Raw genomic sequence first — 21,067 nt, 5'->3', positions numbered from 1 at the left:
AGGGACCTTCTTGTGAAGGATTCATGAATGTTATCATGTCAATAAAACAGAGAGTTCCACTGCCTTCTTCTTCCATTTCTTTGGATACCTTCCCCCTCACCACAGCCCCACCTTCCCCCTTAATAAAGAATTAAAATACAACCCTAAAGAAGAACATAAAGATTCATGGTTTTCATTGCATGAAAAAGTACTTTAATACATGAAATTAAGCAGTTGATACAATACAAGCTTCAGTAACCACATAGCCCATAAAATTTAAACTGCACCAAGCTTAAACATCCTTTTTTAAAATTGAATCCTGGCCTTCCTTTTAAAATAAATATTCAAACCCAAAATATTATATAAAGGAATGGCTGCCATTTTGCCTCATTGGTAAATGTATAAAAATACATCAATCTTCCATTGCAGTTAAGGTTCTCTATCCAACAAAAAGGTGCCATTTAAAAGAAGGCCACGACAAAAATATCCTTAACATTAATAAGTTACCTGAGAGAATGCAGATATTAAATTCAAAGAGCTAAATCTACCAAAGAAGTTTAAAAAAAAGTAGTTGTGACTTATTTGAAAAGGGGGGGTGAGGATGGAAATCCATAATTTTTCATATATTAATACTGTCAAAAAATGAGGTTTCATGAAAAGATCCTGAGTAACATGGACAGCTCAGATTTCCCTAGTAGGAAGCCGGTTGTCATCTGGCTTTGGATGTCACCCTGTTTGATGTTTTAATAGTCTTCTTCCCCATGCTCCTAGAACCAATGTTTTGTAAGATCCAATCCTGTAAAAGGAAAAAGGGAAAAGTTCAGTGATTTTTGCCAATGTGTAGGATGCTAAACCATCTTTTATTAGATTTCTGTCTTAACAGTTAATCCTCCAAACCTAAACATATTTCCTTTTGGATTAAGAAAAAAATACTAAGGATGTCACAAGATTTTTCTCATCCAGTGTTTGTTAGAGAAAATAAGTGAACCATTGGAATGATCTACCAAAGATCAGTTAAAACCTAATCCTTTTAACATTAAAAATACTTTCTCAAGGAGGTATATTGACATGTAAAGAACAAAGCCATGCAAATTACTATAGATGGATACATTTTCTAATTCAATTTATATATATATAAATAATAAATTTCATGGTGGGAATAGGGATAGGGGTGGACATCAAATGGAGAAAGCATTTTTACTGAAAGTTATTACTATTCATGGGAACAACATATCAAAATTACTTCTTGCTGTCTTTCGTGGAAATGTTGAAATAAACTTTGGGGCTTGTCAGTTGTCTTCTTCCCATTCCATGAGCTCTTGACAGTGCACAGTCTACATACATGCTCCAGAAATCCTGGGCTAAGTTGATGAAGATATTATAATGACGGGGCCTGTTGGATTTCTGCAAGAACATCATAAAGTTCCAGAATCCAGCCACGGTATTTGCTACCTTCAGTTTCTTCATTTCTATCAACATCATGGAGCAAAACTCCCAACATTCATGGTCAATTTCTTCCAGATTCCCTGAACTGATACTTGCAAGAGCTTGCTTTTGGATTTCAAAATTGGCAGCGACCAGGTTCATCATCAGTATGCTGCTCAGCTGGAAGTACCACCATCTTCTGTACACATAGCCCATGTTGCAAAACCAAGGGAGCTAATAGGAAACAATAATTTATTACTTTTATAATGAAGTGTGACATGAAAATTACTTTCCCATTCTAACATCGTTTTAAAAATAATAATACTATGTCTAATTCTAATGTGTAATTGTACACATGGTCTAATAAAGAATATTGTTGAAAAGTTTATTATCAATATATCACACAGATAGATTTCTTTAAAATTGGACCCAATTTACCTCCTACATATTTCCTTGCAGTTTCCTCTGTAAAATTGTCTTGTCTCAACATTTCTAGGGAAATTCTAGGGAATTCCAACTTTATTGGAACTTTATTCCAACTACTACATTTATAATTACTCGTTACAGACTCATTGAAATCTAACAGATCAAGATTCTTTGTTGTGTTTTTTCTTTAGGAAGCATTCATTTCAATAGGAACAATGTTCTTATAGGATTAAAAAGATATCATAACTTTTAGAAGGAAAGTTTTTTTCAAGATGTAACAAATTCAGTAACAAAATAAGGAACAAAAATCTCTAAATCAATTTTTTAACTCTTTATGTTACAAACTGTCTAAGCTCTTTCCTTCCAATATTCATTCAATAAGGATTTGGAAAATATCTACTATCTGAGCAGAGGACCTGGTCTTTGACCAGGAGGACTTTTCCTTCTATTTAGGGTACATATGAATGAAATGAGAATAATTCTAAAATGGTATGATAAGGAAATATAGAGAGGGACATAAAGATTTGAAAAACTTTAAAATCAAATAAAAAATAAAACTTTTTCTCTGCCCTCTTTTTTTTTTTTGACAATTGAACTGTTTTAGAATAACTCTAAATCAGTCTGAAGAAATCCCAGTCAGACTAAAGATTTTTTTAAAAATCAATAAAACTACTAGCCTACATATGCTCCCAATATGAGCCCTAGAAAAGTGGAAATGTTCATGCTGTTCCAAGATCAATTAGATAGCTGATTGCCTGGAACCTTCAAGTCTTTGAAAAGAGTTCTGGAAGAAAAGCATAGAACACACCCACATCTACCTCTGAAGAGAAAGGGCTACAGATCTGATCTCTCCTCAAATAAATTTCAATGTAGGATTTCACACTGTTCAGAATTTTGCAGACTACCCAAATTGGTGTGTATCCTGCCAAATTCTAATTTTGGTCTTATCAAGCTGGAGATAATGCTACTGAACACAATCTTTTTTTTCCCCACTCTCTCAAGAAATGCAGGGTACCCAGGCAGAGAAGGGTTCAGTGCATTCCATGACTCCATTCTCTGGAAAGGAAAAAGCAGAATCCAATTTAGTTGGGGCTAAAGTGTCACTCTTCCTTTGTGATCACCAATGGAAAGTACCCCACAGCCATTCTGTCCAGTCTTTTCAGGGTCATGGACCCCTTTAACAGTCTAGAGAAGCCTATGGACCTGGCTCAGAATAATATTGTAAATACACAAACTAGCACATGTAGGAAATACAAAGAAAACAAAGTATGTTAAAATGCAATTTTGAAATATTTAATTTTTTTTAAAAGTTAAGAACCCTAGATCTAATCTATCACTTGAACCAGAGTCCTTCTACAGAACTACATCACCCCCAGGTCAATGAAAAATTATTCATAAGAGCCCAGTGGATTTGGAGCCAACAGACCCGTGTTCGGATTTTTGTTGTTACTTACTACCTGTATGCAAGTGAATAAGTTATTTAATCTCTTGATTCCTGTTTCTTCTTCTGGAAATGAGAGGGTGAATTCGACGGGCTTTAAGTTCCCTTCCAGCCTTTGAGGATGGCCAGGACTCGCGCCAGTGCTCTCAAGCTCTGCTCTACCTGCGCGCGGCTCAGTGCGCTCACCTGGGCGCTGTACCTGCAGGAGCGGCGGGAGGGAACGCGGGGGGTGGCAGTGGCTGCAGAGGCAGAGGCAGCGGCGGCCGGGGAGAGGGCCGCCTCGAGGCGAGGAGTCCGGCGGCACTCTGTCCCGTTTGCAGCACGGCGAGGCCGGACCTTCCCGACTGGACCTCCTTCGGCTTCTGTGCCTTCTAAGAGGCTGGAGCTGGAGCCCAGATATAGAAGGGGCGACCCCGAGCGCCTCCTCCGCCTCGGTCCTCCCCCAAGCCCCACCCTCGCCCTGGGCTCACCTAGGACTCTCGGGGACAGCTTGGCCCACCCACCTCTGGCTGAGCCGGGCTCCCGGGCTCAGCTGGGACTTAGCGGGCTCTCAGGCTCCCGGGCTCAACTAGGACTTAGCCGGCCCGTGCTAGAAATCCCAGCCGCCCCAGGTTGGTTGTCCTCCCAGATGTTTTCCCCTCCTCCTCCCCTCCCACTCTAACCTCGGATATCTCGGTAGCAGGCTCCTCAACCCAGACCCAGAACACAGACCCAGACCCAGAGACAGACCCAGACCCAGAGACACAGACCCAGACCCAGAGACAGACCCAGACCTAGAGACACAGACCCAGACCCAGAGACAGACCCAGACCCAGAGACACAGACCCAGACCCAGAGACAGACCCAGACCCAGAGACACAGACCCAGACCCAGAGACACAGACTCAGACCCAGAGGTACAGACCCAGACCTAGAGACACAGACCCAGACCCAGAGACAGACACAGACCAGACAGAGACACAGACCCAGACCCAGAGACACAGACTCAGACCCAGAGGTACAGACCCAGACCTAGAGACACAGACTCAGACCCAGAGACAGACCCAGACCCAGAGACACAGACCCAGACCCAGAGACAGACCCAGACCCAGAGACAGACCCAGACCCAGAGACACAGACCCAGACCCAGAGACACAGACTCAGACCCAGAGGTACAGACCCAGACCCAGAGACAGACCCAGACCCAGAGACACAGACTCAGACCCAGAGACACAGTCACATAAATAGACACACACATACATGGAAATAGACATAGACACACAGTCACGTAAACACACACACAGACATACACAGAAACACAGTCCTAGAAACACAGACACATAGAAATAGACTTAGACACACAAGCACATAAACACACATAGACACACAATCAAATAAATAGACACAGAAACACACATAGATACACAGTCATAAATACACACACAGAGACACACACAGACACATAAGATAGACATACACATACACATAGAATCAAATAAACACAGACACAGATAGACACACACATAGACATACAGACACACACACACACTCAGTGCTTGCTCCTCTGTTGTGTCTGGGTATTTTTGAAACAATTATATGACTGTATTACAATACTTTATAATCCCAGCCTAAATTTGTTAATAACACAAATTTTTACATTCTTGTGATTTCTTTGGTGACATGAACTACTCTTGTAGAAATTCCCTGAATCAATGCAGATTGTCAACTCTTTCATTTATGGTTTCTAATTAAAATATCACACTCTTTTTTATCTTTCTTTGTCTCTTCAGCTCTTGGCACATCGTGGTGACCAATAAATGCTTTTTGATCTTTCTTAGAGATGTTGGGGGCTATAGGTGTGGAATATTACATGTTCTCAGATGATTAATGTGTTAGTTTTGCTGGACTGCTTTCTCTTCCTCCTCTTTTTTTTTTTTTTTTATTCATTATTACAAGAGAGAGGCAACATGTAGAAAAATATCTAATTGGTAAAAAGCACCCCCTCTGACATTCTGGCTGTGCAATCCTGAGCAAATCATTTAGCTTCTCAATACTCTAGGCAGTTCTCCAATTAATGAATCAATAAACATTTATTAAGTGCCTATTAAGTGCCAGGCACTGTGCTTAGCTCGAACATTGTAAGGTACACGATGATGCATTAATAACTCTCTATTCAAATGGAATCCAAATCCTACCTCCCTTCCTGGGGAGGTATAGGAGTAGATTTGAAAAATGATGATTTAAAAACAACAAATAATCAGAGATTTAAAAAAACAACAACAACACATGACATTGTTATAAAGTTGCACAATCTCTGAAGAGAATCACTGACTGACCAGAATGCGGGGCAAAGGCCACTGACCCTGTCACATATGTGTAAAGCCCCCCTGCATCTCACCCAACTCACAATACTACTAGTCAATTGGGGCCCCAGACTGGTGACTGTCTCAGAGTGCCAGGAGTAACCCTGCAGGTGATATCTTCCAAATACTAGCTCATGAGCCCCAACCAGTTGTTTCCCTTAAGAGTCAGTAGATTGATTTGATTTTGACCAAAGCTATTTACTCAAATGGCATATAGAAGGAACAGTAAATCCAATTTATTCACAATATTGGGGGCACATTTCCCATATTCCAAGTCTAGGAGAGGAGAAAGAGTGGACTGTAGCCCATTGTACATGGTGGTAAACCACACATCTTGGACATAAATGTGGCTTAGACAAGCTGACCACTCCAGAACAGCAGGATTTTGATATATTTTATCTTTCCAGAGTATCCTCACACATCTCTTTAAGGCATTCAACTGTTCAGCTGGGCTTGAATCTTTTAATTTTCAGTGTACAGGAGTGTTAAGTCACTCAGTGGGCTCCACACCAGGCTCCATGGCTACTAGACCTGACTGGGCAGATGCCTCTCCTTTTCAACAAATTCTTCCTCCCCTGCTGGAAAGCCCCTTCTCTCTATAAACAACTCCAGGTTCTCTTAGGATGATCAATATTTGGATGGCTAGGAACCACCTTAGTGTTCTTTCTGGTCTCTTTGCATATAATTAAGTTATTCAAGTCATCCACCATTTCTGGGGTTTGAATATTTATTTTGTATTTGAAGACTTTGAATTTAATCTTCAATGATGGTAGACAAGTCCAGTGAGGAGAGACTGGCAGAATTCAGCTTGGCTGTGAATTAGATTAGTAGTTTAGATGCCAGTTTCTTCAAATAGAGGAATAATTTCTTCCATTAGCTCTGCAGCATTTGTAACTCAATGGGGCAAATGTTTTGTAACAATTACTTGAAGTATGAACTCACTTTCCATGCGGTAGTATAGGGGAGAGTTTGCCCTTGGCATGGAGGTAGGAATAAGTTTGTCTGGACTTCTGTTCTTGCTCTATTTTCTCAGGAAAATATCCTTTTGTAAAATCTAATTGATGTTAATTGGCTAAATCATACTGGCACAATAATAACTGGATTAATAAATTATACAGAGAAGATATCAACTATAATTGGTAATTGATATGTTAGGAAGAACACATCAAAATGGAAGCTTGAGCCAACAGTTAGACACTTCCAGTATCCTATCAAAAAGACCCCATAGATCTTGAAGGGGAGATGTAGCTAGCCAGCTTTGATCTGGGGGATTCAACTTATTGGTTTGAGTGTGACTTAGGACAAGGACTCCCAGAGCTTATAATGTTTACTTAATGATACAACCCCACCCCCTCCTCTTCTGTAGGCTCTAGACATCTCATTTTCTCAGTCAGCTAGTGAATAGAGTTGACACTATTTATTTAAAAAATAAAACAACCCCCACAAAATATCTTTCATGTCTGAGAGAATTTTTAATGTAGTCTTAAATGGTAAGACTACTCCTAAGACAAAAGTTCAAGCTCCAATATTTCTTTCCTGAGATGACATTTCCTGTCACAAAGAATATTTTCTCTAAATGAAGTGATTTAATCATTCTTAGCTATCACAGAGATGATTTGTATAGAAGAGAGAATCAAATGTAGAAGCATTAGAAATTAATGACACATAGGATAAGATTCTAACACTAAGGTAGAAACCCATATGATTTTATTAAAGGTACTATTATTTAACATCTCAAAAGAAAGAAAGTGACATGGTTTTGCTTTAGAGGCAACAGGAAAAAGAGGTGGAGGACACAGTCTGAGAGCAAATCTGCCAGTGATGGAATTAAAAAAGATATAAGAAGGGAGGGAGGACCACTTATACTTTATCAATTAATTTCAGATGAGTCAGGGAAGCAGCTATCACCAAAGAAAGAATGTTTTTAATGGAAGTTTCTGATTTTAGGGCAGCTAGATGGCACAATGAATGACTCATCTTCATGAGTTCAAATCTGATCTCAGACACGAACTAGTTGTGTGACCTTGGACAAGTCACTTAACCCTGTTTGCCTCAGTTTCCTTATCTGTAATATGAACTGGACAAGGACATGGCAAACCACTGCAGTGCCAAGAAAACCTCAAATTGGGGCATAAAGTCAGACTTGAGTGAACAACAACACAATATGTTTTCATAAAATTTAGGATTGGCTCCCTGAAATGTCCCAACTACCTCTTCCCATTTGGCATTTTTCCCGAAGATGAGCAATTCCCAAGTGTGAATTGTATACCAACTCCACTTTCCACAATGGTCTTTTCTGCTTTTAAACTTCATGGAATATGTTTTTTCACCCATTCTCTCATCCCCTGCATCTCTTTTCTTTGTTCCTTCTGGTCTGTCACCATGATTTTTCAGGATTTCTTTTGTGGACCAGTTCAGTCCCTATCTGCCAAGGAATCTAGTTTGAAAAGTATCAATACTTCTGTGAAGTACACTGGTTTTTGCTCATTTTGATCATATACTACTGCTTTATTTCAAATCTTTTCTTATTAAATGTTTAATCATTTGGCACTATATAAATTCCAAGGCTCCATGGTTATCCCACACACAATCATATTTTTCTGCTCACCTTCCACTCCATTCTGATTTTTTATTTCCATTTTACCTTTTCTGAACATCAGAGTGGAGTTTGGCTAACAATGGTTGGGTATATTTTTATATCTCCAGTTGTATCCTCTGAGCTGAGTAGTTCCTCTGCCATTAACTACTCTTGTCGTTAGGAGAAACTGCTGGCTTTCCTAGCCTAATCTTTCTTTGTTCAGTAGGTTGTCTATTCCACAGTCATGCGTCTTTTTTTTCCCTGCCTTCCTCCTTCTCTGGAAGCTTCAAATATGTGGAAGCTTCTATTTGTAGTACATTCCACTTTCCTAGCTGGTAGGTATCTTCCTGCCAATGTCCTTAGGAGTAGAAAATTGAGGGGTCCTGCTTGCACAAGATAACTTACTAGAAAATAATCGTTTTTGATACTAAATCAGTCACGATCCCTGGAATTTTCACGGCTACAGTTTTCCTGAAGCATGAGTTCAGAAATGTTAGACTATTGTGGACGCCTTCCTGTTATGGCCTGAAAACTATTATGTACAAGGTTCCCTGGGGATATCACTGGTAGTATCTCTTTCTTGTTTCTTCCCAGTCCCATTGTTCATGTATTTTTTCTTATGCCCTAAAGTATTTTCCCTTCACTCATCTAAATACTAATCATCTCAAGACCCAGATCTCAAGCTCCATCCCACCTGTAGAATTTAGAACTTTAGGATGCAGAGAAACTTTAGAGGTGCTCTAGTTTAGGGGTTCTTAATCTGGGGGTGGAGAAGGGTTGTAAATTAACTGTATTTTCAATTGATTTCCTTTATAATCTTAAGTATTTTTTTTCATTTAAAAACATTATTTTGAAAAAAAAAGATTTCCCAGATTTCACCAGACTGCCAACAGGCTCCATGACAAACAAACAAAAAAAAAGGTTAAGAATCCATGTTGTAGTCAATTCTACAATAAGAGAAATCTTAAATTCTCTTTTTTTTTTGTAATTGGGCAAACAGGGGTCTGAAGAGAGTGAGTCGTTTGCTCATGGTTACATAGTTGGTCAGTTCCAGAACTGGAATTCAAGCCTCTTTATTTCAATCTAATGCTTTCTCTATTATACTAAATTCTTTGATTGCTCTCTCTTGCCTCTAAAATCCCACAGTATTAGGAGCCTTAATTCTCTACAGCTTTTCCCAGTCTCTGCCCCAATAGAGACTCTTCTCGCTCTCCTCAAACAACCTGTTATTTTCTAATCAGTAAAATGAAAGCTCTTCAAAGGCAAGGAATCATTTTATTTCTTTCTCCGTATCCCTAGCACCCACCACCGTTGCTTGACAGGAGTGGGCATTTAATATTTTCAATTGGACTCAGTTGAATATAGAATCTTACTTTGTTCACTGCTGCTTTATGTTTACGATTGAGCTGGATCCATAAGATGGAATTCAATAAAGATAAATATAAGTCCTAATTAAAAAAATCCATTTCACAAGTACAAGATGGGTGAGGCACCAGCAGCAGTTTGGAAAAGATCTGGGGATTTTAGTGTATACAGAACTCAATATGAATCAACGTGCAATGCGGCAAAGGAGCTACTGCGGTCTTGGGTTATGGCTGCCTTAAAAGGGTCTTTTGGGGGCTGGGGGAGGACAAGAATAGAGCTCCCGGCCTGGATCCGCAAAGACTGAGCTCCAACGCAGCCTCGGACACTAGCTGGGCGAATGGGCAAGTCATTTAATCTCGGTTTCTTCATCTATTAAATAGGGATAATAATGACACCCACCCCTCCCAAGATTGTTGTGAAGGTAGAACGAGACAACATCTGCAAAGCGCTTTGACCTTAAAACAATCTGTAAAAGCTAATTACGATAGTGCTAATGATGATGTTGATGGGCAACCAGGTTGGCGAAGGCTCTTGAGATGACGTCATGTAAGAATTAGCTGCAGTAACCGGGCAGATTTAGCCTGAAGAAGGGAAGACTGGGGGGGAAAAGGGGGGGCTGCTGTTCAAGCTTCAGAAAGGATGTCACCTGCAGGAGGAATGAGCGGGGCGGGCGGGGCTGCGGAGAAAGGAGGAGGGAGGAAACTTTGCAGAAAAAGCAGAGCCAATGGTAGGTGTCTCCCCGCCCCCAACACGCCTCTTGGGTCTGGCGGAATTGCGTGAACCTCTTTCCGGCCTTTGTCTGGGGCTCTGCAGTGCGGTTCCCGGCAGGCTGGGCGTAACTTGCTCTGCAGGCTTGCTCGCATCGGATGCTCTTCGGCTCGGTTTCCCGTGCTGGGCAGAGGTGGGAGCGGCTCCTGTTGGCGGCGGCGGCGGCGGCGGCGGCGGCAGCGGCGGCGGCGGCTGTGGGCGGCGGCGTGTCCCGTTGCGGTATCCCGAGTGAGCGGTGGTGTCCCGGTGGCGTCCCGGTGGCGGCTGGAGGCTGAGGTCCGTGGCTTGGCAGGGGGGTGTGGTGCCGCAGTCCGCGGTAGACTCTTAGCCTTCGAGCTCTCTCCGCCCCCTCCTCCTCTGTCGCAGCCCCGCCCCTCGGGTCTGGTCCTGTGCTGGGGCCCGGAGCCCGGCTAGGCCAAGCCCCGCTGCAGCCCGGCGGGGTTTGGGTGGAGGGAGCGGTAGCGGCGGCATCGCGGGGATACCGGCCAGCGGCAGCCACGGCAGCGGGCGTACGGCTCCGGCAGAGGTGTCTGGTGTTGGCGTTGGCGGACACGGAGGCCGCTGGGGCCCTCCGGGTCAGGTGGACCAACTTGGCTGCGGAGCCGCCGGGGCAGCGGAGGTGGTTTTGGCGGCGGCGGAGGAGGCCTTGGCGGCAGCGGCTAGACGGTCCGACCAGTGGGGTGCTGCAGTGGCGGCTGCGGTGGCCGCGGAGGCAGGAGCTGGAGGGCTCCGGGAGCCAGGGCGACCCCTGCAGCAGCGGGGTGTTGCAGTGGCAGTGGCGGCGGCGGCGGCCACGGCGGCAGTGGGGGGACAGCCCCGGGAGTGGAGTGTGGCCCTGGCGGCGGCGGAGACGGCGGTCCCCGGGGGCGGGCGGACCCCAGCAGCAGCACCAGCCCCCGCAGCAGCACCAGCCCCCCCAACAGCAGCCGCCGCCTGCGCAGAGAGCGAACAGCCCGGCCAGCAGACCCCCGCGGGGTCGGCCCCGCCAGCGGACCCCTGCCACATCTGCAGGCGGCTTTAGGCGGGCGGCGGCGGGAAGTCCTCGGGAGGTGGCAGCAAGTGGTCGTATCGTGGCAAGCGCTCGCACCACCCCGACAAGCGCTCGCACCACCCCGGCCAGCGCTGGTACCACCGTGGCAAGCGCTCGCAGCAGCGCGGGAAGCGCCCGCACCACCCCGGCAAACGTTCGCACCGCCGGGGGAAGCGCTCGCACCACCCCGGCAAGCGCTCGCACCACCGCGGGAAGCGCTCGCACCACCACGGCCTGCATTCGCATCACCCCGGCGAGTGCTCGCACCGTGATAGGCGGTCGCACCGTGGTTAGTGGTCGCAGCGTGGCAAGTGGTCGCACTCTGGCAGGTGGTCGCATCCTGGCCAGCGGTCGCATCCTGGCCAGCGGTCGCATCTTGGCGAGTATTCGCACTGGGGCAAGTGCTCGCGCGGCCGCGAGTCCCCGGACGGTGGCAACTCTCCGGATCACGGGAAGTCCTCGAGCCGCAGGAAGTCCTCGGGTAGCAACAATTCCTCGAGCGGCCGCCAGTCCTCAGACCTTGGCAAGTCCTCGGATATCCGGAAGTCCTCAGACGGCAGCGAGTGCTCGGGCTGCGGGGAGTCCTCGAGCAGCAGCAGTTCCCCAGCCCATTGTTGGGCCACGTCGGGTAGCTCCTCAGGCGGCCGAAATTCCTCATCCAGTTCCTTCCCAGGTGGCCAGTTTGCCTGTGGTCAGCTCGAGAACCAGCATGGATAAGAAAGAAGATCTCTTCTGGGCCCAAGCTCGCAACCGGCGCCGGAAGAAGATGCGGGTCCAGGCCCCCCTGGTACAGGCCCAGGCAGTACCAGGACGTGAAAGTTCAGCTACCAGGTCTCTTAAACAGTCAGCGAGGACCCAGCCAGTGTCCCGGGCCCTGTCAGCTTCTAGGGCCCAGACAGCCCAGTCCGCATCGAGGACCCAGCCAGTGTCCCGGGCCCTGTCAGCTTCTAGGGCCCAGTCAGCCTCTGGGACCCAGCCGACATTATCTCGGGCCCAGTCAGTGCCAAGGCTCCAGTCTATCTCTGGGCCCCAGCCCGCATCCCGAGCCCAGTCAGCCTCTGGGATCCAGTCGTCCCGTATCCAGACAGCTTCCCGGTACCAGCCAGTGTCAAGACTCCAACTGGGGACCAGGCCTCAGACAGTCTCCCGGTCCCAGTCAGCCTCCGGGACCCAAGCAGCGTCCGGATCACAGGCGGCCTCCCAGAGCCAGCCAGACTCTGGGACCCAGTCCAGCGACAATGAGCTAGAAGAGCCCCGGGGGGCTATTGTGGTGCCCTGGCGCACCAAGGAGGAGTGGGACCAGGTCATGGTCTACCTCTTCTGCGCTGACATTAAGCTGCAGAAGTATGCACTGGACCGAGTGACGGCCTGGAAGAGCCGGTGTGCCAGTAACCTCCCCCTTGCCGTGTCCTGCACAGCAGACCTGGTGAGATGTAAGGTGATGGATGAGAGCGGCGACGTGGGCACCCAAGAACTTATCTTTCTTTATGGCATGGCGTTGGTCAGGTTTGTAAATCTTATAACTGAGTCCAAACAAAAACTTATCAATATTCCCTTGAGACGCCTGGCACATGAGATGCAGATCCCAGAGTGGATCATAAACCTTCGTCATGATTTCACACACAGGAAACTTCCTAGACTGAGCACTTGTCGAAGAGGTTGTGACTTTGTCTTAGACTGGCTTCGAAGATCCTATTGGTGCCGTCAGTTAGGGAGTGACCTGTGCGAAGCCTGGGGTACAGGAATGGATTTCCAGGAGGTAGATATGGGGGTGATAGCGCCTCATCTGGACAATATGGTTTCTGAAGAGGACAGGAAAGAAAAAGAACAGTATGATAAAATCCGGAAAGTGCTGGTCTCCTATGAAGAAGAGCAGTTTAGGGTGCTCAAAGAGCTAAGGCAGCTGCCTAAGGTTATCAAAGCTTGGGCAAATTTGTCCACTGAAGTGGAATGGATGGTGTCAAAAATGAAGAAGTTTACACAGGAAAATGGGACACTTGTGCTGAGCATCTTGCTCAGTGACGGTTTCCTCATTCCCACTGCAGAGCAGCTGGAAGCTTTGCAGATTCAACCAGGAAAATCCATGAATCAGACCAGCTTTGTGTTGCCTCGGTGCTTTTCTCACTTCTGGCAGCCCCTTTTGAAGGGCTTAGAATCCCAGCCATTCACCCAAGCTCTCCTGGAAAAGATGTTCACGGTGCTTCCAGACTTTGGGGACACTGGGATCCGGCCGGCCTACCTCATCAGTTGGATCAGTGAACTGCTAGTGGTCTATGGCCCCCGTGGGGAACACTTCTCTTCTAGCCAGCGTGCCATCCGGAAAACTTGGAAGATTGCACGCCACAACTTCTCCTTGAATTGGTCCCAGCTCCTCGATGTCTGTCTGGACTGTGCCTGCTGGGCCACTCCCCCCCTCCTCCATCTGCTTCTCAAGACCATGGAACCAGCCTTTCCCTTAGACACTCAAGAGAAACTGATGTGTCTCTGCACCATCTACACCCAGGGTGGGAACCCCAACTCCAGACCAAGGAACAGGCAAGGGACTGGGCCTTTGAGGAGGCCTGCCTACACTCTGGAAGATCTGCAGTGGCAGGTGAAGCAGTCTATGATGCTTGACAGGCAGAGGAATTACAAGTCAGAGGATGAGGAAGAGGCAGAGACTGAGATGGAAGAGCTTCCTTCCACCAAGAGAAAGGAAGAGCCTGAGGTTAAACAGGAACCAGCAGAAAAGGCCTCCTTGAGGGAGACCCCTGAGGAGTTAGTTGAAAAGCAGGCTGAATTGGAAGACTCTCCATGGCAGCTTTGCTCAGATGATGTAGACTGGAGCAAATATCCCCTGGGCACCGTTCCAGGGCAAACAAATGATCCCAATGAACTCATGCTGGACAGCTTCACGATGTTGCCTGTTGTGGACCAACCTGCAGTCCAGGAAAATGAGAATTTTCCTGATGCGACACACCATCCCACAGACCAGGACCCCGAAGATGGGGAAGAGTTACTGTGGACCCAGAGTGAACTGCATCGCATTAAAAGCAACCTTAAATTCTTCTAAATCTAGGTTGGGAAGGGTGGTCCATTCTCCTTTATGCAGACACTACCCTTTCCTTCCATATCAATACTAAAAACCAAGGTGCCCTCTCCCCCAGTGGATTTTGGTGTAGCATCACAGATGCCACACTGACCCTAACCTGTGGTCTCCTTTAGACCTCAGGTAACAGCCAAACCCCCACTAATTTATCCTGCTGACCCCTCACCACCCCAGGGCAACTATTCTGGCTCTGGTTGTTGGCACTGAACTATATGACTAGTGCCAACCACTTATATAAAAAAATTTCCAGAGGAAAAATAAATGAAGCTTGAAGTCATACAAGTGGTAATGACTTGAAAAAAAAATTTAACTCTCATATAAAACAAATTTATTACCCAAGAAACAATTTTCTAGTCCTCTGGAGTCACCACTCTATTGTTGACAAGCCCTCTGCCCCCAACTCCCTTCTTTTTTCTGTATTTTACTGCTTCCTCCTGAAAACATCTACACTGAGGGAGCCCCTTTTCTAATCTCATCTCTACCCCACAATAGTCAGCATAGCCTTACTCCCTAAAGTCACTTGGATAATCTTTGTTTCTTATCACTAAGAATGTCTTTTTGAAAATTCAGTCCATTTTTCATTCTCCCCCATTTTTTGTTGCTTTCAACTGCTGACTTTGGGGTAACTGGGGAGGAACTTCCCCACTTTCATTTCCTTTTTTCCTTTGATCTCTTTTTTAAATTGAATTTTTTCAGTTCTGAATTCTCTACCTCCTCCATCACCTTTCCCCACTCATTGAGACGGCAAAAAAAAAAAAATAAAAAATAAAAATAAAAAATAAAAAATAAAAAACAAAGCCCATTACAAATATGTGTAGTCATACAAAAAAAAAAAAAAATTCCATCATTAGCCATGCTCTCCCCTCCTCAAAAAATAAAACATGCTTCAGTTTTCACCCTGAGTCTTATCAGCTCTCTATCTGGAAGTGAATAGCCTAGTTCATATCAGTCCTTTGGAACTGTTGTTGGTTATTGCTTTGATCAGAGTGCTTGAGTCTTTTAAAGTTGTTATTACAATATTATTATTGTACAAGTTGTTCTTATTCTGCTCACTTTATTTTACCTCAGTTCATGCAAGTTTTCTCCAGGATTTTTCTGAAACCATCTCGTTCATCAATTCTTAAAGCACAGTAGTATTTCATCGCATTCATATATCATAACTTGTTCAGCCATTCCCAAATTGATGGTCATCCTCTCAGTGTTTTGTTACCACAAAAAGAGCTGCTTATATATTCTTGTACATTTGGGTCCTTTTTCTCTTTCTTTGATTTTATTTTCTAGTAGAGGCACTGCTGGGTCAGAGGAAATGCACAGTTTAATAGCTTTTGGGGGATAGTTCCAAATTGCTTTCCAGAATATCTAATTAGCTCCACCAATATTTCATTAATGTCAATGCATTCCTATAGCCCCACAAGACCATGTTATTTTCCTTTTTTTGGTCACCTTAGACAATCTTCTGGTCATCCTAAATAGTACCTCAGAGTTGTTTTAATTTGAATTTCTCTAATTGTTAGGCTATTCATAACTTAGATTTCTTCCTCTGAAAACTGCCTGTTCATATCTGACCATTTATCAATTTAGGGAATGGCTGTTTTTCTTGTAAACCTGACATTTCTTTCTATATTTTAGAAATAAGAAATTTACCAGAGAAACTTGCTGCAAAGATTTTTTTTTCCTCCCAATTTCCTGCTCTTCTAATTTAAATGCACAGGTTTTTGTTTATGTAAAAGCTTTTTTAATTTTATATAATCAAAATTATCCTTTTTAACAATCTCACTCACGGGTCATGAACTCTTACCTTTTCCATAGATCTGACAGGTAATTTTTCCCATTTTCCACTAAGTGCTTATAATAATCACTCTTTATATCTAAATATTATTTTGCTTCTAAGCTTATCTCGGTATATGATGTGAGATGTTGTTGGTCTGTATCTAGTTTGTGCCATACTGATTTTCAGGTTTCCTAATAGTTTTGTTGAATACTGAGCCCTTAACTTAAATAGCTGTGATCTCTGGGTTAATCAAACACCAGGTTGTACTCATTTATTTCTGTACATTACATGTATGTATATTACATAATCCCTATACATTGATCAACTTTCTGTTATTTACCCAGTACTAAACTGTTTTGATAATTACATCTTTGTAGGATAATTTGAGACCTGGTACTATTAGACCCCCATTCTCCCCATTTTCTTTAATTGATTCCCTTAATATTCTAGGCTTCTTGTTCTTCATGAGGACATTTGTTATTTTTTGTAGCTCCATAAAATAATACTTCGGTATGGCACAAAAGTTAATTTAGGTGTTGTTAAAATTTTTATTGTATTGACACAGTCTATCTGTGATCAATTAATATTTCTCCAATTATTTAGATTTGTCTTTATTTGTGTGAAGAGTGTTTTATAACTGTGTTCATGTTGTTCTTGTATGGGTCTTAGCAGAAAGACTCCTAAGTATTTATATTGTTATTTTGAATTGGAAATTTCTCTTTTTATATCTTTCTGTATTTTGTTGGTAACATACAGAAATGCCGATGAATTCTGTGGGTATATCTTATGTCCTTACACTTTGCTCAAATTGCTAATTGTTTCAATCAGTTTTTATTTCATTCTCTAAATCATCAAATCATTTGCAAAGAGTGATAATTTTGTTTCCTCTTTGCCATGTGTATTTCTTCAATTTCTTTTTCTTGTCTTGTAATAGCTAGCATTACTAGTACAGTGTTAAATAGTAATGGGGATAATAGTTATCTTTGCTTCTCCCCAATCTTAATGGAAAGGCTTCTAGCCTAACCAAGTTACAGATAATGCTGGCTTTTGAATTTTAGATAGATACTACTTATCATTTTAAGAAAGGCTTCGTTTATTCCTGTGCTTCTAGTGTTTTTAACAGGAATGGGTGTTGTTTTTTGTCAAACTTTTTCTGCATCTATTGAAAATAAGTGTGATTTTTGTTGCTTTTGTTTTTAACGTGGTCAGTTATGCTTATAGATTTCCTAATTGAACCAGCCCTACATTCCTGGTATAAATCTATACTGGTGATTGTGTATGATCTTTGTGATATATTGCTGTAATTGTGCTGGTATTTTATTTAAAATTTTTGTATCAGTATTCATTAAGTAAATTGGTCTGTAGTTTTCTTTATATGTTTTGATTCTTTTTGGTTTAAGTATCAAAAATATTTGTATCAGAAGGAATTTAGTAGAACTTTCCTTCTTTACCTTTTTTTTTTCTTTTCAAAAGTATATGTAGTATTGAAAATAATTGTTCTTTAAATGTTTGGTAGAATTTACTTGTAAAACTATCTGTTCCTGGGGTTTTTTATCTCATGGAGTTCATTTAAGGCTTATTCGATATCTTTTTTTTTATAAGGTAGAATTATTTCAAGTATTATGTTTCTTGTTCTGTTAATCTGGGCAGTTTATAATTTTGCAAATATCCACTAATTTCATTTATTTGGACTATAATTGGGCGCAAAATAGCTCCAAATAATAATTGCTTTTAAATTCACCTTTTTTTTTTTTGTTTTGTTTTGTTTTTTGATACTGACAATTTGGTTTTCTTTTTTAAATCAAATTACCCAATGGCCTATTTTATTATTCTTGTTTTCTAGGAAAACAGGTACTAGTTTATTCAAATTTTTTTTTTTTACTTTATATTTTGTTAACCTCTTGATTTTCAGGATTTCTATTTTGGTGTTTAAGAACTAAAGTTTTTTGGTTTTCTAATTTGTTTTTCATTATATGCCAATTAATTGCTCTGCTTTTTTTTTCCTTATTGATGTCAACATTTAGAGATACAAATTTTCCCTTGAAAATTTGTGAAATTAGTGAAATTTTACACATTTTGGTATGTTATTTCATTGTTGTCATTATCTTCAATGAAATTATTGTTTCTATGATTTGTTCTTTGACCCACCCTTTTTTTTAGGATTAAATTATTTAATTTTCAGTTAATTTTCATCTATGCTTCGAAGGCCTTTTATTAAATATAATTTTTATTGCATCACAATCAGAAAAAGACACATTTATCTTTCTGTTTATGAAATTTTTATGCTCTAACACAAAGTTATCGAATGTGTGGCCTGCAAAACTCCTGAGTACAGCCCTAGCCAGATTAAAATGTAATTGGAAAATGTTTAACAAAATAAATAAAAATAAAATAGAACCTAGATAATGTTTATTTGTGGTTTTCTATGTCAGTATGTCAGTTGAGTTGTGTTTCTGTTTTAGTTTAACACTACTACCCTAATATATAGTCAGGTTTTTGTGAAGGTGCCCATGCACAAGCAAGAAATAGTTATATTTCTTTCTCCTTGACAATTAAGGTTCTCCACCCTTAACAGTTTTACTGTTTCCTCTTGAAGTATTTAAGCTTTTCCTTTAAGAATCTAGATGCTATAATATTTGGTGCAACTAAGTTCAGATGGACATTAATTCATTGTGATACCTTTTTTTTTTTTTTTTTTTTTAGCAAAATATAGTTCCTCTGTTTATCTCTCAATTTAGTTTACTTTTGCTTCTCTTAGTCCCTTCCTTATCCCTTAATTATGTTTGCTAGATATATATTTCCCTCTATTCTCTTCTTTTAATTTATCCTTTTTTTTTGTCCCCTTGTTAAAAAGTATGTTCTGCTTCTTACCCTGGCCACCATTAATCTAGATACCTTCTTATTTCCATCTTCACCCCTGCTTTTCTCTTAATCTTTTTCACTCCTACTTACTTATTGGGTAAGATTCATTTGTATGCCTAATCCTTTGCATGTGGGCATTCCTTCAATGACTTCAGGTGAAAGCAGGTTTCAATTGTCTCCCCCAACTCTGACAGCTCCTTCTGTTGTACGACCTTGTATACCCCATTTAGGTGAAATAATTTTCCCCATTATGCTGCCGCCCTCTCAAGTGGCATCCCTCTTCCCCCACCCTTCCATTCTTTGGAGATTATCTAAAAAAATAAAATCACATCTAAAGCCCTCTGTAATAAGATTGTTTCTAAAACCTCTGGTGATGATAGTCCTGAAGGGTAGTCTCTCTATTAAAAAAATGGAAATAGTTTAACCTTATTTAGGCCCTTATGACTTCTCACTTACGTTTTATGCTTCATTTGAATCCTATGTTTGAATGTCAGATTTTCTCTTTAGCTCTGGACTTTTTATCAGGAATATTTGATTGAATGTCCCTTATTTCATTCTGGATCTATTTTCCCTGTGTAGGATTTTACTTAGTTTTTCTTCGTAGGTTATTACTGGTTTCTTCTCAAAGCTTTCTAGCCCTTTAGCTGCTAAGCCTTCTATGATTCTGATTGTGGCTTGCAGTACTTAATTCTTTCTTCCTGGTTGCTTAGAATATTTTCTCCTTAACTTGGGAACTCTGGATTTTGCTATAATATTTATGGGCATTCATTTTGAGGCTTGAGGACATAATTGATAATTTCTTTTACATTTCTGTTTTGCCCTCAGGTCCTGCAAGATTTGGGCAATTTTCTTTTATAACTTTTTGAAATAAGATGATTTAGGCTCTTTTTTTGAATCATGATTTTGAAGTAACCCATTGATAACGCTATCTCTCACTGGACCTATTTTCCAGGTAGTTTTTTTTTTTTTTCCTGAGATAGTTGACATTTCATTCTATCCAGTCTTTTGATTTCTTGATATATCAGTGAAATCATTAGCATTTATTTGGCCAATTCTGGTTTTCAGGGAGTTATTTTCTTCAGTAAGGTTTTGTACTTTTTACTCCCAAGCCCTTAATTCTCTTTTCATTTTTTGGATAGTTCTTATTTCTCATTTCTTTCCTCTGTCACTCTTACATAGTTAAAAAAAAATAAGTTTGCTTTGAAAAAAATCACAATTCTTAAAGGAATTCTTGTTGGGCTAGTGTACAATCAATACTGAAGACTGCTTGTAGAGATTTTCAAGTCATTCTCTTCTCTCTGTGGGGGGGAGAGTTCTCTTACCAGTAGCTCTTTGTGGCCAGGTCCTTTTTTTGGGGGGAGGGGCTCATTCTTACAGCCTATTTCTTGAATTTGTACTAATGACAGGCTCTGATCACTGCTGAGGGACTTCTGGCCAGAGCCTTTGTCCTTTTACATCTCCCTGGAGCTTTTACTACTCCGTTTTGGAGTTTGTAAGCATTAGTGCTTCCAAAGCCATGTGATCATCTTTGCCTTCTTGGTCTGAGCCTTGCAAGTCCCTGATCCAGATGTGAGAGCCCGTGAATTGCTGGCTCTGCTACAGTCTAGTTACCGAGTCCTCATTATTCCACAGTAGGCTTATGAGCTTGGCTAAAGGCTAGAATTGGGTTGCCACTCTCTCCTGGGCTCAGAGCCACCGTTAGGTTTGGGGAACTTAGTCTGTGCTTATTCACAGCTCTCCCCCTTGGATCTGTGACCTGGAATGCGGTAACGGGCAGCAGAGCTGCCAGATAGCACCTGTTTCCCACACTAGCTCTAATTCAGGATATCCTGGGATTTCTTTTTACCCTGCTTTGTCTCAGCCCCTTTTCTCTAGGGGCTGGAATTCCTGCTACAGGGGGCAAGTTCCTGATGAGCCTTTGCACTGTCACCTCTCTGGCTTTCTGTGCTGGGCTGGACTTTGTCTTGGCTTTGTTTATCAGAATTCTATCTGG

General features: G+C 42.3%; 2 protein-coding genes across 2 annotated transcripts; one reads left to right on the top strand and one right to left on the bottom strand.

Moving 5' to 3' along the window:
- Positions 1-249: 249 nt before the first annotated feature.
- FAM237B (family with sequence similarity 237 member B) lies at positions 250-1,620 on the bottom strand. Its single transcript, XM_051961556.1, has 2 exons — positions 1,223-1,620; positions 250-775 (listed from the first exon to the last, which is right to left on the bottom strand). The coding sequence occupies exons 1-2, from the start codon at positions 1,618-1,620 to the stop codon at positions 706-708; spliced, it is 468 nt and encodes a 155-aa protein (XP_051817516.1). The 3' UTR covers positions 250-705.
- A 10,125-nt stretch (positions 1,621-11,745) lies between these two features.
- On the top strand, positions 11,746-18,618 carry LAS1L (LAS1 like ribosome biogenesis factor). Its single transcript, XM_052000652.1, has one exon. The coding sequence runs from the start codon at positions 12,063-12,065 to the stop codon at positions 14,403-14,405; it is 2,343 nt and encodes a 780-aa protein (XP_051856612.1). The 5' UTR covers positions 11,746-12,062; the 3' UTR covers positions 14,406-18,618.
- Positions 18,619-21,067: the final 2,449 nt, after the last annotated feature.

Source organism: Antechinus flavipes, chromosome 5 (genome assembly GCF_016432865.1).
Source record: "Antechinus flavipes isolate AdamAnt ecotype Samford, QLD, Australia chromosome 5, AdamAnt_v2, whole genome shotgun sequence".
NCBI classification, from domain to species: Eukaryota; Metazoa; Chordata; class Mammalia; order Dasyuromorphia; family Dasyuridae; genus Antechinus; species Antechinus flavipes.
The sequence above is the reverse complement of the archived record's forward strand: the minus strand, read 5'-3'. Positions and strand labels throughout refer to the sequence as shown.